Source organism: Doryrhamphus excisus, chromosome 2 (assembly GCF_030265055.1).
Source record: "Doryrhamphus excisus isolate RoL2022-K1 chromosome 2, RoL_Dexc_1.0, whole genome shotgun sequence".
In the NCBI taxonomy this organism is placed as follows: Eukaryota; Metazoa; Chordata; class Actinopteri; order Syngnathiformes; family Syngnathidae; genus Doryrhamphus; species Doryrhamphus excisus.
The window spans coordinates 18954928-18971852 of record NC_080467.1 but is presented as its reverse complement, the minus strand read 5'-3'; the positions used below and the strand labels follow the sequence as shown (position 1 = coordinate 18971852).

General features: G+C 41.9%; 1 protein-coding gene across 6 annotated transcripts in view; it reads right to left on the bottom strand.

Annotated features, from left to right (window-relative positions):
- The window catches only part of LOC131117366 (A-kinase anchor protein 2), a 61637-nt gene that overhangs the window by 20840 nt on the left and 23872 nt on the right, over positions 1 to 16925 (bottom strand). For 5 of the 6 annotated variants that reach the window (XM_058064546.1, XM_058064548.1, XM_058064551.1 and 2 more), the window contains 5 exons: positions 13303 to 13417; positions 13204 to 13225; positions 11832 to 11957; positions 9896 to 10723; positions 4277 to 4350 (listed from right to left, as the gene is read on the bottom strand). In XM_058064546.1, the coding sequence (XP_057920529.1) occupies positions 4277 to 4350; positions 9896 to 10723; positions 11832 to 11957; positions 13204 to 13225; positions 13303 to 13417 (1165 nt within the window). Of the gene's footprint in view, positions 1 to 4276; positions 4351 to 9895; positions 10724 to 11831; positions 11958 to 12113; positions 12137 to 13203; positions 13226 to 13302; positions 13418 to 16925 lie in introns of those variants that run through there. The other variant, XM_058064552.1, reaches the window with a different exon arrangement.

Sequence of the window (16925 nt, the reverse complement as noted above, 5' to 3'; positions counted from 1 at the left end):
CTTCTGCATTTCAATGATGTACTGTCTCACTGTAATTTCTCTGGCTTTTTCATCATGGATGTCGGCGTTTGCACTTTGCTTTGTGTAAAACCAATGACTTGCGTGGCACAGCGCACCAATAGCAATTGGATGCTGTGCACAATAGCGCTTGGCCGAGGTTGTGTCACGGTTGTCGTCACGTGGTTGGCTTGCATTGTTTCATTTCCTGCATCCCTCTTGTTCTTTGCCTCAATAGACCAGAAATACCAACAACACTGAACAAAATACCATTCTGGAATGGAATGCAAAACAATTGACCTTGTACATGCTTAATTTTCATTGTTGTTGTTGAGCTGTGTAATGATTATGGGTTGGGTGGAGCTAAAGATCCTATCCAGACTTGGGACTTGACCTCACCTAACCCAAAACTAAATTACATCACTGCATGATGATTCCGAGACATTTAAAGTGCAGCCACATTTTCTCCAGAGGTTGTGACCCAACATTTGACTTTATGACTAACGTTTAGTACTGTATGCTCATCCAAACCTGATGCTATTGCTTTAATAAAAATGGAGGAGTTTCACCAGAAGTCACCACAGTTTGGAGCTCAACCAAGTTACGAGTCAGTCAAGTGCATGTGGCCGTGCCAGAGTATCGAAAGCATATTTAATATGAAAATAATCTTGCACTTATAAGATGTTGAATTATTATAAGATGTTGAATGTGCCATTCTGTATAATCAAACAGAATAGTCAATGGGGCATGCCCAGTAAAATGTAAACATCAACATCACATGATACCGACTTCCCCGGGTTTTTCTTTCACTCTGTTGGAATAATTCCGTATTGCCAGTTTTTTGTTCGTCCAGTCTTGAAATTTAGTTTGGATCAAAAACAAACTTTCCGCAGCAGTCCATTGCCGATTGCTCGCCTCCATTTTTAAAACCAAAGAACGTCTGGAGCTGCGTGTTACGTCATATCTGAGCATGCGCTGAAAGAACGCACCCAGGATAAATTTAAAAGATCAAATTCAATCTTGCTAATATTTTATAATTAAACTCGGGACATGTTTTATATAGATATATATTTTCTTTTTCTTTCTAGAATAAAGTATAGAAGTGTTTAGATTCTGTTCCACAAATGGCGGTAATGCACACGAAAGCTGCTTGCCAACAGCCAATAAACAACAGATGAAGAAAAACACAACGAAGAAGAACACACCCTGACAACTTTCCGTTTGAGCGGGTACAAGATTGGGATTGGGGAAAGGAATATTTCACCTCCGTGAATCCGATTATATATTCATTCAGATTGGCACTTTTCTTTCGGAATGAGGTGTATACAAAAGTTCAATTCTTTCAGTTTGAGCAAATAAACCGAATGCAATTGGAATATTTGGGTCTATGTATATGTGGCTAGTGATAGGCAAATACCTTAACTTTGTGAAAGATTTCATTTATAATCATATGTTTTCATGCCTTGTCAGCATCCTGTACTTGGAAAAAAAAAAGAAGTATCGGTACATCCAATTCCATCATACATCAAGACAAAAATAGCCACAAAGTGACAATGACTCTTTTAAGAACTACTTAAAATACCAGCTTCTTCAGATGGGAAAAACACCCAGGATATAACGTCTGGACTGTTCTGCCTGAAGTGCTCTCACATGTTTCCTGGTGACTAACACTTAATAGGCCACAAGTTGTCTTTCCTATTCATGTTCTTCACTTACAGTCTGCATGTTATTTTTGCAAACAGCCAGAGTCCAAAGCCCAACACCAACTGTATCAATCACACAACATCAATGCCATTAAAACTGTGAATGCAATTCCTTCCTGGAAGGCGGCCAGTGGAGGCACATCAACAGATGGGCCATTGAAAGGCCAGCGGGCTGTTAATGTCAACAACACTTGGAGCTGTGTGAGGCTGAACAGACTTCCTTCTTGCATCCTCCACGACACAAACCCTCCACCCTCTCACTGCGACTACGCCCATCTCACACCTGGACCACCCTTTATCTCTCCTTGGAGCTTTTTCTGTTATTGTTAACACGTCCGCCCCTCTCATCCGCTCCCCTTCAGAACCCCATTTCACCTCCCGACCTTCAGCCCTATGAGCCACACGTCTGTTGTATAAGATGTGATTATGTCAGTGTTGGGCTTTCTGGGAAAAGGGAAAGGTTTGGAAGGAAGAAGACAGGATTGATAACATTCTTATTCCTGTTCCTGCTCTTGTTCTTGGCGGTGTAAAGATGGGTGGGGAAGGAAAATGTACTTTAAACAAAACTCAAAACATGACATCATTGTGCCTTTAGGGGTACAAAAAGCCTGTCACTGGGTGGTGTACTTCAAGGTGCTGTTTTTGTCCCCTTGACGGTTAACCTTAACAACTTGGAATCCCTCCGGACAAGTTGAATTGGTCACAACGTTCTCAGTGGAATCCGCCTATCAAGATGCGACAGATCCAGTGTGAGCCCGGGATCAGACATAGCATGCTACCGAGCTAACTAGTTAGCCTCTCCACATTCACTATGTGGTCCTCACTGGAAAAAATTGTCCCAAAAAAGGACACCCATGTGGTTAACAGTGTAGTATCTATAAAAAAAAAATCTAAAATCTAAAAAATCTATAAATGAACTATAAGTTACACAGCATCAAATGGGTTGTTATTGTGTACCTACTTCATTTATTGCCCTTTATTCTGTTTATTATTATTATTATTCTAAGTATTTTGGTGCTTCTGACCAACAAGGGTTCTATAATACCTGATACCTTCTATAAAAAGCCCAAAAGAGGCCAAGCAGTATAGTTAGAACAGTAGACACACCATTGATAACTACACCTGCAATAGTTTTACTACAAACATTGTCTACATCTCATTGGATTATGCAGCTGTTCCTAATATTGTGCCCTGTGGCCCATTTGACATCTCCTCTAAGCAAACAGTTATTATTGCCATTTCCGACATATGCACACACAAATCATGACAAACTGCTAGTGGCAACATTCTTTTTGTTATTACCAACAGACACATGGACAGTGTCTAGTCTGCGGGGATGAAAACTGGGTTAAGGTCATTCCCAATGTATGTTAAAGTGATGCAGATGAGGAGCACAAAGAGGAGGACTGCAGTGAGGGCTCATTCTATCCCACTGACCTCCTCTTCCAGCAGAATCCAGCGTCCTTCATACTTTAAAGCCAATCAGCAGGTTCATTTTTGTTACTGATGCATTACCGTAACTACTCAAATATACGGCAACGGCACTTTCAGTGTCGTCTCGCCGCCGCCGGCTTTGTTATCATTCACTCCTATGAGGATACATGGAACGTGTAAAAGACAAACAATGACCGCAAGTCAAGCACATAGACGCAAGCTTACCGAAACTAGCCCTTACTTCTTATACCTCCGTGGCTGCTGTGTGTCCGATAACGCTGTAAAAAGTCTAATCTTTTACAGCTCCGTCGGGATGTTGCGAGAAGCGGCCAGCGGTCACAGAGAGTGGCACGCGCTCGCACAGCGTACGCGCCAGTTTTGACCAGCCGGGCTGTTCCTCTCCCGCTCTTCCTTCTCCTGGCTCTCCCTCCCTCCCCTCTGGAGGCACGCGCGCTGAATAATGCAGGGCTGTCCTGTTGGCGGGAGTGTGCAGGGTGTTCTGAGCCCTTCTAGAGACAATCAGAGCGCCACAATGGGGGCCGACCGGCACGGATCGGGTTCCCCTCTGTTGGGGTTGGGACCTTCATTCATTTATTCAGTTGAACAACGAGCTCCGAAGCCTTTGCGCTGACTTATAAGCCAGGCCAACAATTCAGCAATAAATATACTTGAATAACGTGTGAGGCTTTCATTAGCCTGTTTGCCTGTGCTGTCACTTCCACTCTGCTGTAATTAAATGGAATTAAATAAAGATAGCTGCGACCTTGCACAAAGGAAATCATCAGCACCCTTGGAAATAATCCACAAAGTCAACATTTTCCCCAAAATAAAAAATCAGTTCAACTTCAATGTACAGTAAATACTGTATATCCCCAAGATTAACTGTCACATGTGTAAGTCTGACACTTCTTTTTGTCCCATATTGTTGAGAGGCAAAAGCCAAAGAACAAGCAAAGAGTGCCATTACTCCACAACCCGAGGGTCTTACAGCTTTGTTTACTTAAAATGTGTTATTCACACAAAGCCAATACTTACATGATGAAATCATATTCTGAGATAAAGCAGATGCGTTCTGTGAGGGCTGTGCTTCATGAGTTACACAAGGTGAACTCGAAATGTGTTTCATAAACACAAACACTCACCATGGCAGTGTGAGGATGTCTGCTCGGCATTGCGGCCTGATGTCCATTTGTCGTTGTCGTGGCAACCCCATGGCCTGTCATTAAATAAATAAACCACAATTATTGGTTTAGTGCAACCAGGCAAAAATATTGTGTCTATTTGTCCCTCTGTAAGTAATATGCAAGCGTTGCGCAACTCTGATTGTGCTATGTGAGTGTGGGTCAAGAAGCTACAGTATTATGAGACACTATTAGACTGAAAATGTACTCGCGTAACAAGCTGAAAGCATAAATATTATATCGAACAAACTATAGACAAGCCAACCGTGCCTCTCACCCCAGTAGACTTTCCTACTTACCTACTTACCTACTGATCATATAGAACACAGCTTTCAAAGTGTGAGACGGGCTTTAAGAGTGTGGCTGCTTGAAAAAAAAACAAATAACAGCCCCCCACCCCCTAGGCTAAATGACAAGGGAGTCAAAATGTAAAGCTGAGTTCATGAAAAATAGCGCCAAATAAAATCTTACACTGACAAAACATTCATGTCAGTGATAACAGTTGTGATGATTGGACACTATATCGTTTTTAGATAACGATTTTTTCACATTGAGTCATTGGACTCCATGTCTTTGCAGCTGGTGTGTATTTGAAGCAAAACGTTCAAGCGTTCAAGGCACTTCCCACGCTAATTAATCCGCGTGATGACGGTGGACACAAAAGGTAATGATTGTTATCGGATTTCCGATGTTCCTGTATTTGGTGAATATCATCTGTGAAGCAGAAATGGTGTGCTTATTTTGCTAAGGTTTTCTCCCCTCAATATACAGGATTAACTCACCAATCAGGAAAAGACTAAACATTATTCACAATTTATTTTATCATCACTATGCAACCATGGAGATCTCGGCATGTTCAGAGAATGTGTCATAAATATATACTTGTTGACATTCAGTTTGGAGAGTTATTATATTCTCTACTACAAAAAAACCCTACAACTTTGTCAAAAGTTGTATTTATGCAAATTAGTTCCTATTTGTATCTTTTCTGACATTGTATTATATTTGATGAAAGGACACTGATATATTTGATCCATTTTTAGTTATGTTGGAAAACATGGGTGTGCACAGTCTCTGGCCATTAATTTTTAATAATTAAATATTTTTTAAAATTTCTTTATTATTTTAAATCTGTTAGTTTTTAAATTAATTTAAGTTTTAAATTTAAATTGTTTTAATTCTATTTTTTTATTATTATTTTAAATCTGTTAGTTTTTTAATTAATTTAAGTTTTAAATTTAAATTGTTTTAATTCTATTTTTTTAATTATTAATTTTATTATTATTGTTTTTTTCAAGGGCGCAGCCAGGAATTCTGAGCCACGGGGACCACCCCCTTTTCACTTTTGAATAATTACCTATTTTTGAGGCCTCTGTGAATCAAGGCCCTTTGCATTGTCCCAACTTCCCCCACCCACATTGCGGCCTTGTCTGCAATTCTGCTCTTGCAACAACAATAGAGCGTCGTTTTGTTTGACAGCTGCAGAGAAGTATGATTTAACATTACACTACATTGATGATTGCGGTTTGTATCATACTGAGAGGTGTCAAGATAGGAACACCTTTTGCAACCACAACACATAAAATGAGATCTCTCTCAAAATGAGCTTCATTGGTGTTTGTTAGTGGTGGTGTGTTATTATTACGATAGAAAAAGAGATACAAAAAGAGATAGGGGGGCAGGGAGGAGTATTGGTGATCTTTGGGGTCAGCAGCCAAAGAGATGGTGAATGTTAAAGTAGAGACAGCCAGAAAGACACAGCAAGGAGCTGAAGTGGAGAAAAGTCAGCTTTATTTGAGTAAAGATAGAGTAGAGGGAGTATACAAACATCAGAGATGTGATAGAGTGAGACTGGAGTGAGTTGTTGGAACAATAAGAGAGAAAGGAATCATGTGAACAGTAGAAAAGGGATCCTTTTTTTGTGTGTGTTGCAAGTCCATACAACCACATGGGCAGGCAGACGGGAAGAAAGGGCGCCCCCTTGAGAGGTAAATGTGTACTTCACTATGTGGCAGTGGGGTTTAGGCTATCTAATTTGGCCCAGAATATGTTTGAATGTGATGACCGCGTAACTTATTGTTGGTGCCCAACTGTCTCTGTGACATTGAAGAAAAGTCACCACATCGACTTATACAGTTGATTTAGCAGAATTATCAAAATTATCTTGATGATAATAATAATGATTGTCACAACGTGGACGTAAAAAACTTTGGTTGGTGTGTGTGTGTGTGGGGGGGGAGCAAAGCAAAATCAGCTTAGCATGCAGTTAATGGGCAACCATGCAAATCTGTTGCTAACGGTTAGTAAAGGTCCCGTTTCCTCGCATGCCTTCAGGAGTCAACATGACACATCTGCAGAAGGAATTAGCAGTGGGAGGTGGTGACGTCGCATGAAAATATAGAAAGCTCTTCTCATATGGCATCATTGCACATGTAAACATGTCTAGAATAGTTTCCTTTATCTATAGATGTGGAAAAATAAATGAATCGCTGACTAGGCTATGGCGCATACAGTATTTACATTCTTTATCTACACAGGAATCCCGCGAAATAAAGTCTACTTTTAAGGCAGAAACTACAATTCAGAACTAATGGGACCATTTCCAGAAGGAAATGAATGATTGGCATGTGTATATATTTGTTGTCGTCTTATGTAGAAAGCATTTTCCACTCATAATATTTGTTCCAAACATGAACAGAGTACAGATTTGAAGCACACAAGCACCACTGAAAGCTACAATATCATGGATTTAATTCATTTTGAGCCTTAACGTGCCTGAAATACCGTATTCCTCAGGTCTTTTACTCAACTGCGCAGCATCGATTGGCTGTAAAGAATTTATTCCACAAATAATGGCACTTAATTGATAAATATAGAGTCGTCCCTTGCTATGTCGCGGTTTGAATATCGCTCTCTCGCTATATTGCATACCCCACCCCCAAAAGACATTACCTATCCCAATGCACGGAGACTGGCTACTGAGCCTGCAGAGCCGTGCCCACATGCCATGGCTGAGATCGAGTGGAGAAAAAAAAAAGGTTCTCCTCTCATTCCTTGTGGAAGTGGTAATATTTTGGCTTCTTTGTCCTTCCCCACTGCGTTTAAAATGCTTTCTTAGGTTTAGAATACATAGGCTAACTTGTTAGCTTGCTGTGCTAGCTGTGGTCGTCTGTTACGTCCCTGCAGTGATACCGTAGCCTGCGCGATGTAATGTAAACAAAGAATACGAGAAGTGTAAAAGTGACTATTGGGTGTTATTTCATGTGAATAATGACCCACATAAAGTCATAAACAGCTTTTCTATGCTCTAACTTCAGAAATATTCACTTTATTCATACTGAATCCTACTTGGCAGAAATTCACTTATCACGGTCGGGTCTCGAACCAATTAACCGCAATAAATGAGGGATGGCTGTATATCAATATTGTTTTTAAAGTCATTCCAATGTTTTAAGAATTTTTCTTATGATTTATTTTTACACATGCAGTATAAACCATTTCCATCGTGAGTAAGTTTCCATAAACAATATAGCATCTGCGTTTTTTTGAGTAGTGGATTTAAGGATTAAGTGCCATTTTTAAGAATGTTCAGGCCTTTATTTTGGAAAACCTCATTTAAGAACCTGTTCCTATCATTTTTTTGGACACTAGTCTCGCACTCTAATTAATAATAATAATAACAGCATACTTTAAATAAGCTGATTGGTCCAAGATAAAATGCCCCGAAACAGAAACGATCACTTTTGACCATGATTTCAGATATTTCATGTGGTCCACTATTTGAGGGAATACGGCATACAGACACCAAGAATGTAATATTATTGCTCTGACGCTCATAAATATCAATTATCTGTTGCCTCTGAGGCATTCATGAGCACTAAGCAGTGAGGGACTGACCTCCAGCCAAGGAAATGACCTGTACAGTGGACTGTATATGATATTACAATATATTTATAGAAAAGACGTCACCCAGGCCTTGATTATTACGGTAGCACCATTATAAACGAGGTGGCAGTGTTGTGGTGCTCCTCTGCTGCACTGACGGACACGAATGAACATTAGAAATATCAATATTAATATTTTGTATGCATGCTAGTGATGGGCGAATCAATTTTGTTGTATATTTATAGTTGATATTTATTAATAAAGATGTAATTGTGTATTATTATTCATTTATTATTTGTCATGTTATTTTTAAATATATGTATTTATTATTTTTAATATTATATTTTTTTAATTATACAGAATTTATTTTTTGTTAAATAATTATAAAAAATAACCAACATTTTTGTTGTATATTTGTAGTTAATATTTATTATTAAAGATGTATTTATTTATTTATTATTATTTACTATTTATTATTTGTCATGTTAAAATATATACATTTAATATTTCTAATATTAGATTGTTTTATTATACATAATTTATTATTTGTCAAATAATTAGAAAAAATGACCAAAAAAATTATACATTTAATACAAGAGTCGAATAGTACTATAACAATATTTGTCAAAAATATTACCCTGATTTTTTGAAGAGGAAATCTTTGTCAATTTCATATTTAGATTACATTGTGTAGACATAAATATTTTAATTTTTTATGACTAATATGTGTATACATTTTTAAATGCACAGTATTTCTCATGTGTTTAGTAAAAAATGGGGCATTGCCCATCACTAGTGCATGCTATCGGCAGTATCCCGTGTTTTCACTGGCGGTGTTTCCTCGCTGCAAATGTGCTCATTAGTTCTTGGACACGCTAAGAAAGCAAATGGCTGCATCGTTCCTGCAAGTGTTTCACAGCTTCTCATTGGCTGCTGAGTAAGGAAGTGATTGAATGGGAGGAAATGACTTCACCAGTGGACTCACTCAATGAAGGGACAAAACAACAACCTTGCTTTCTTTCCCATGGAGAGAGGCATCTCGGGAGATTCTATGAAAGGAATGCTGTGATAACAGCGAGCTAAATGAAATGAAAAGTGGAATAGAAGACTAATTGTTCCATTGTTTTGTGAGGACTGTGATTGTGGAAGAATACAGAGGCACATGAAGAAATCAAGGCAACAAGGACCCTCCACCCGCCCTCCATCCTGCTAAGACACATGCCTTTTATTTGGAGGTTGCGTGCATGTGTGTGTGTGTGTGTGTGTGTGTGACATAAGCTAGTGGGCTAAGAATTGACAGGCAAGGAAGAAATATGTGACTAGAAATATAAAAAACAGATTTGCTAATTCAGTGTGATGTGTGTAGTAAAGTGTACTGATGATAATAATAAATGATATAGCAACAGGTGAGTTACCGAAGGTGTGTGTCAAGAGGACAGAGCGATGCCATGTTGGCATAAAAACATGGCTGAGTGAAGGCGTAAAAAGTCAAAAGACGACCCCGTGCATGTGCGTGAGTGCGGCAGCCGCTCAGAGTCCCCAGGAGGAGAAGGAAGGCGGGGCTTCGGTTAGTAACCATCCAGAGACAGAGGGGAAAGAGGGGTGTCGTGGGTAATAATAATAATAATAAAAAAGGAAGCAGAAGGTTCAGTCACATGACTATGCAGCACTTGCAGCGTTTCCTCTTGTCTGTACCTGTAGCAGGGGTGAGGCCAGGAGGCGGGGCTTTGTTGGCGTCGGGGTTGGGAGGGGGTGAGGCGGCGCTGTCAGGCTCGCGGCCGTCGGATGAGAGTTCCGTGCTGGCGGCCTCGGACGTGACCGGCCGGCCCGACACCAGGTCGGCCGCCGTGCCGTCGATAACGGACAGGTCGGTGACCGTCTTCTCCCTCAGGGACTTCTCGTCGTCTTCATCGATGAGGACCACCTCAGCCTTCACGGTGCCGTCGAAGCCCAGCAGCCGCCTGCTCTCGCTTGTGTCTTCCAGGTCCTGATAGCCGAGGAACACCATGGTGACTGGGTGCTCGGCGCCGGATTGGGGAAAGGACCCGAGCTCTGGTTCCGGATGAGCAGACGGGCCGGGCTGTGTCATGATGGGGGCGGAGGATGGGGGCATCATGCCGAGCCGAGTCTCCCTCTGGAGTGTGACCTGTGCAGGCGGGCTTGACGGGATGGAAGGCGGGGCGCAGGATGGCGGGGACAGATCGTTCACATCGGCCGGCGACACGTAGGCCTGCGGGGCGGCGGGGGTCACCAACACCTGACCCTTCCTGTCATCACCCCCTCGAACTGGTCTGGCTGCTCTTTGGATGAGCTGGTCGACCTGCGAGGAGCTCCAGCCATTCTCCATGGAAGTGGTGGACACGCCCCCGGAGGAGGTGACTTCGTAGACGACTTTCCTGCCGTCGTCGTAGACTTTGATGCCGCGCGTCCCCGCCTCCGAGGGGCTGACGCGGTTCGCCGACAGGATGCGCTGCTCGCCAGTCTGAGGGTCATGCTGCACGTTGATCTCCATGGCAAACATTGCTGTTAGAAGGGGGAAGGAGGGGTGGAGGCAGAAGGGGGTGGGGGTGTGAAGGAAGAGTGAGGGGGAGTGGAGAAGGTGGAGGGTGTGAAGCGTGAAGATGGGGGCATAGTACACTGATAAAAATCACCAGGGTTTCATGCTGGTAGCCTGCAGGCCACAGCATATGCAAATAAAAAGTATTACTTTTAGTATTATTTCAATCCCTGGGCATTTTCATTGTTATTTTTATGCACGTTTTCCATATTTTATCTTGTACTACTTACTTATTTTAGTCCTGTTCAGCACGCAATAGTCAGTAGTTTTTGAAAAACATGCTAGAACAAAAAGTGGGGGGAAAAAGTACTATACGAATGAAGTTGACGTCTATCAAGTTCTTCCACACCAAACTCATCCAAGCATGACTTTATACATGCACCGGGAACAGAAAAGCCCCTTCCTTAATCCTTCCACTACCACTACCACTACCACTCACCGGTTAATATATTGATTAAAATACGTTATTTGTACCCAGATTGTTGTCCATTGCACTTTTATTTAACAATTATTAAAAAATATATATGTATTAGTATAGTTCCCAAAAAGTAAGAGTGGTATGTTAAAAAAATAAAATAAAAAATAATATAAAAATAACATTTTACCACAATTTAACGGTAAATAATAGACAGCAGTAAATACAAATATAATGAAAATCTAATACAATTCATATATATAATATAAACAATAGAATAAAATTATATAATTACATCTAAAAAAATAGAATCAGCACTAAATGATACAATATAAATTATTCAAAATAAATGCTACTCATTTAGAAAGACATGCACCAAAAACTCATCCTTTTTTAGTCCTAGTAAAATAAATAGTTGAATGTTACTAACAAAAAATCAAGCATGTTTCATCATCACGCTTTAATTGATTTTAATAAGCATGGATGCCCAAGTCGTATCTACGTATGTCTTTGTGCTGTGTGTGTGTGTGTGTGTGTGTGTGCGCGCGTGTGTGTAAATCCAACTTGGCCGTGTCCCAAAACCCTTTGTGCCCTCTCCTCCTCCCTCACTCCACCCCCTCTTCCCCCTTCGCCTTCCTTGCCGTCCTCTCCAACCTTACCGGGTCTCGGAGCGGCCTTCTCTCCAGGCGCAGGTGGACTGGTCCGGGGCAACGAGGCCGGGGTGAGGTGGTCGGGATGGAGGTCCGCGCAGTCCGAGAGAGGAGCGGACGTGCAGGCGGTGGCCTCTAAGAGCACAAAGGGGCGGGGTGGTCGGAGAGATAGTTAGTGTGATGTTAAGAGGCCGAGAGTGATCCACATGCACGCACGCACGCATGCACGCTGGGTACACAAATAAACACACATCAGTGATGCGTATCCCTTCCACACACACAGACACACACCTCACTGTCTCACTGTCCTTGTCTCACTTCTGTGTCCACGGCAACTGTAGCACCAGAGGTTCAAGTGCTTATGCAGCAGAAGCATGTGTGTGTGTGTGTGTGTGTGTGAGTCGCTGCTTTGTGTGTGTGTGTGTGTGTTTTTACTGGTGTGTGTGTTTGGTGTGAAGAACAAAGCGGCAGGGGCTTACAGGGCTTTTTAGAGAATAGCGGGGGGATAAAGCCAGCGACTGCAGGCTGCAGAGTCATGGCCTTGTGCGAGTGCGAGCATCAATAGTCTTGCTGAGCATGGTGTGTCAGTGTGTGTGTGTGTGTGTGTGTGTGTTTTAGTGTCTGTGTGCTCTGTCCGTGGCAATCAGTGTGTGTGTTTGAGGGTTCATGGGCGCTCTCTGGCCCGAATCGGCCCTGTCTCAGCGAGATTATTATCCAAACAAACACACACAAGTAGACATGTACAGGCGACGCATGCACACACATTTGAAAACAATAAAGACAACAAAGGATGAATATAATTAGGGATGTCCGATATTGGCTTTTTTTGCTGAAAATCGATAAGGCAATATTGTCTAACTCTCAATTTCCGATATCGATATGTGCAACATAACATATCTCCTATGGTGGAATGAACACACATGTTCATCAACCATATTTTTATGCTGATATTCATTCATTAATTTTCTACCACTTATCCTCACAAGGGTCGCGGGGTGTGCTGGAGCCTATCCCAGCTGTCTTCAGCCATGAGGAGGGGTACACCCTGGACTGGTGGCCAGCCAATCACAGGACACATATAGACAAACAACCATTCACACTCACATTCATACCTATGGACAATTTGGAGTGGCCAATTAACCTAGCATGTTTTTGGAATGTGGGAGGAAACCGGAGTACCCGGGGAAAACCCACGCATGCACGGGGAGAACATGCAAACTCCACACAGAGATGGCCGAGGGTGGGATTGAACTCGGGTCTCCTAGCTGTGAGGTCTGTGCGCTAACCACTCGTCCGCCGTGCTGCCCCTATGCTGATATCAGGCCGATAATTATGGGACATCCCTATATGTGATATAATGCAAGTGTGACATTGACCGTACCTCCATCACGGGACATCAAACTCTAGGGGAAAACAGAGACAAGAATAATCTTATTACAGGACAAAGTTCCCCAGTTTCAGTCCAATGAATGAATCGTACCTTCTGGAGGTCTTCTATCGAGCGCTCCGTCTCCTTCAAGCGTTCTCGTAGAATTTGTTCTTTAGCAGAAATCAGAGACTCTTCACTCTCAAGTGTGCCGATTTCTGATTCCAGCCTGCAAACATAAACACACACAAAAAAAAAATTTTTTTGATTGATTGTTGACCCAAATCCTGCAGTTGTTGAGAAGTCGGCATTGGAAACATATGGTTTGTGTGACAGTGAAGTCAAGTCAATTACAGTCTTGTCAGCAGTGGTGGCTTGGATCTGAGCTCATTGCCATCTTTTATAAGGAAGCTTCCATTTTGGGATGTGGCGTTCAACGACACAGGCCGTTATAATGGACAGTATGGACATCTGGACAACAAACCGGACTGAATTCTTATGAAATAACAGCAATGTGGCAGATGAACATGACACAAAAGGATGTCAACCCAGTTATCTACATTTAAACGCACTGATTGATGCCCACACTTTGAGACATAGTACACCCTAGACAGGACGCCCCATACCCAACAATCTCTTTTGACAAATTTTTTGAAAAAGGAGTGAGGTAAGCCATCTATGTTAATTTGGAGAAGCCATCTTTGTCTCTAGAATGCCTTACTAAAGGATTCATTTAGCATCTAACAAATTAACAAGGCATTATCATTTCAGGTGGGTCCGTCATTACATCGGAATGGAATCATAATGTAAGTGATACCACCCAAAACGTACCAATGACCTTCATTTGACAACACAAAAGAGCGAAACCATTCCCGTCTGTACATGCCTCCTCCTTTAGAAGATAAATACACTGGATCTTGCATCGAGTTCTCAGACTAGAGTTGTACTATATTCAGTCCCACCTAGTCTAGTCATGAACTGATGAATCCTAGTCTGATGAGAGCTGAAATGACAACCCCAACAATCCAGTTGTTGCCCTCATTCAGGAATATGCTGCACTGACTGATGTGGATACAGATGTCGGCTGCAGTTACAACACTGCACAATATCTGCAACACAGCAGAATCATGTTGTGAAGGTTTAAAGCAGTTTAATTCTGAATGAGTTCATTAATCCCAGATGATGGCAGAAGAATTACACCATCCATCCCAAACATTCTGGAGTCTTAATCCTATTTGCCGCATTTCAAAGTATAAGTAATCACTTAAGCGCTTGTCTGGATGTGCGGGAGCAATTTCACATGCAGTTCAACAACCAGGAACTCATACGATTTAACAAAACCTAAGCAAGCATTAGGGCTGCACGGTGGTCGAGTGGTTAGCGCGCAAGCCACACAGCTAGGAGACCCAAGTTCGATTCCACCCTCGGCCATCTCTGTGTGGAGTTTGCATGTTCTCCCCATGCATGCGTGGGTTTTCTCCGGGTACTCCGGTTTCCTCCCACATTCCAAAAACATGCTAGGTTAATTGGCCACTACAAATTGTCCATAGGTATGAATGTGAGTGTGAATGGTTGTTTGTCTATATGTGCTCTGTGATTGGCTGGCCACCAGTCCAGGGTGTACCTCGCAGCTAGCATAGGCTCCAGCACCCGCTGCAACCCTCGTGTGGAAAAAGCGGTAGAATATGAATGAATAAGCAAGCATTAGCTGCCACCACCTGCACGGTCGACGAGTGGTTAACACGCAGGCCTCACAGCTAGGAGACCCGAGTTCAAAAAAAAAAAAAAAGGAGACCTGAGTTCAATTCCACCCTCGGCCATCTCTGTGTGGTAGAAAATGAATGAATAAGCAAACATTAATTGCATAATGTGTTGTGCTTTTGGTGGTTATTTTTCGACTGCCACCACAAAATTCAACATATCAATAAATCATTTTTTGGAATATGAGTGTTACGCTAAACTCCGTAAACTTAAAAAAAAATACATATTTGGCTTAAGATGTGATCCCACACACTTCATTCTGAGATGCACAAGGACACGCACACACATTACGAGGTGGATGCAACAACAATACGAGGAAGCTGTCAGGGAGGAGGACCATGGCGGCTTCCTCACAGCCTGCCAGCACTTGCAACACTTCAGTCTACTCCTCAGGGATGCGAGGAATGCGCGTGCCGTAATTATGTGTGAAGAAAAGACGGCTTTGAGCTTCATTACACGGCCATAAACAGTTGCTCTTCCCACACTTTTCCAGAATAAACAAAGGTCACTCTTGGTTTCAGCACCATAAGCAGAATTCATTGTTGTATTTGGCTGACTGTCTATCCAGGGGACATTTTTTTATGAAGCATTTTTAGAGTCCATCGCATATTGTTGTTTGTGATGAGGCAGGATAAACACAGATTTGGTGGAATAGATCGGGGGGGCTGAACTTTTTCCATTGAGGGTCACATGAAAAATCTAATGGACCAAATTACCACACGCATAAAATGACTCCAAACAAGCTGGTTTCAATGTTATCAGGCAATCTATTCAATGAAACAGGCTAATTATCCAAAATAAAGGGGTATACTAATACAGTTATAATACTGTACTTATCATGAATCTAATTATAGCAGTCATCATACAAGGTATTATTACTGTTGATGTGTTTTAACATCAATACTGGCAGAATTAAAAGGTGTAAGACTAGTCAGCCATAGTCAACATAGTATTTGTGCCTGGCGCCCCCTAGTGACCATATTAAGCACTGGAGTGAAAGCAAAGAAATAGCTTTTGCCATCCTCATTTCTCATGGCCACCTCCTTAGAATATAATCCAAAAAGAGAAATGTGACGTTGCCACCCCGCCCTGTTAGTCAACCGCAGGCCAGTTGCCATGGATACGCCCGTCTTTCCGCATCATACAGGACGAGGAAGAGTGCATATCTGATTTTATGTGCGGTGGAGGCCGGTGTGAGTGTGTGCCTGCGGGTTTGACAGCCTGTGTGCGCATACCCACATGTGTTGGAGATACAGAGGCTTGAGGTAAAGCAATACTGTGTGTCAGTAAAAATGTGACTTTTGTCTCTTCATATTTTGACTTTTTCTTGTGAAATTACTTCTGACTTCTCCATGTTTGTTGTTATGTGGTTGTTGTTTTCTTGTTAAATTATATTTGTAGGATGTGCCACACTGGCAGTACTTGAACCCATCATTTTTTTGTTTGTTTTTGTTTTTACAAATCAATTACTGTATATGTTCCACCCAGACGGAAAAACTGCTTAGCGCAACAATGAAGGACACATACAAGAATGACTTGGTGTATGAACGCAGATAGACAGATGTTAGAAGTACTGTTTTCATCTGCTGCATTCATTATGCAACACACCATGCACACACACACACAATTTCAGAAAATAATTTCAACAGCATGCACCATTATTCCCATTAATATGCCAAGTATTGTGCAAAGGTAGTCAAGTCAAGTTTATTTGTATAGCCCTTAATCACAAAAGAGCCTCAAAGGGCTTAACAAGCAGGCAACAGTAGACACAGTAGATGATAGACAATAGACAACATCCCTGATCTGAACCCCATCAGGGCAAGGAAAAACTCAAAACCCATTAGGGAAAAGGTACCGTGTTTGTATGTGGCCATATTATGCTGTATGTTTGCCCGAAGTGATGCAGTCTGCCTGTGGGTCACATGGTTGCAACCCAGCAACGAATTAATCTGCCCATTACAGTCATTGTAATG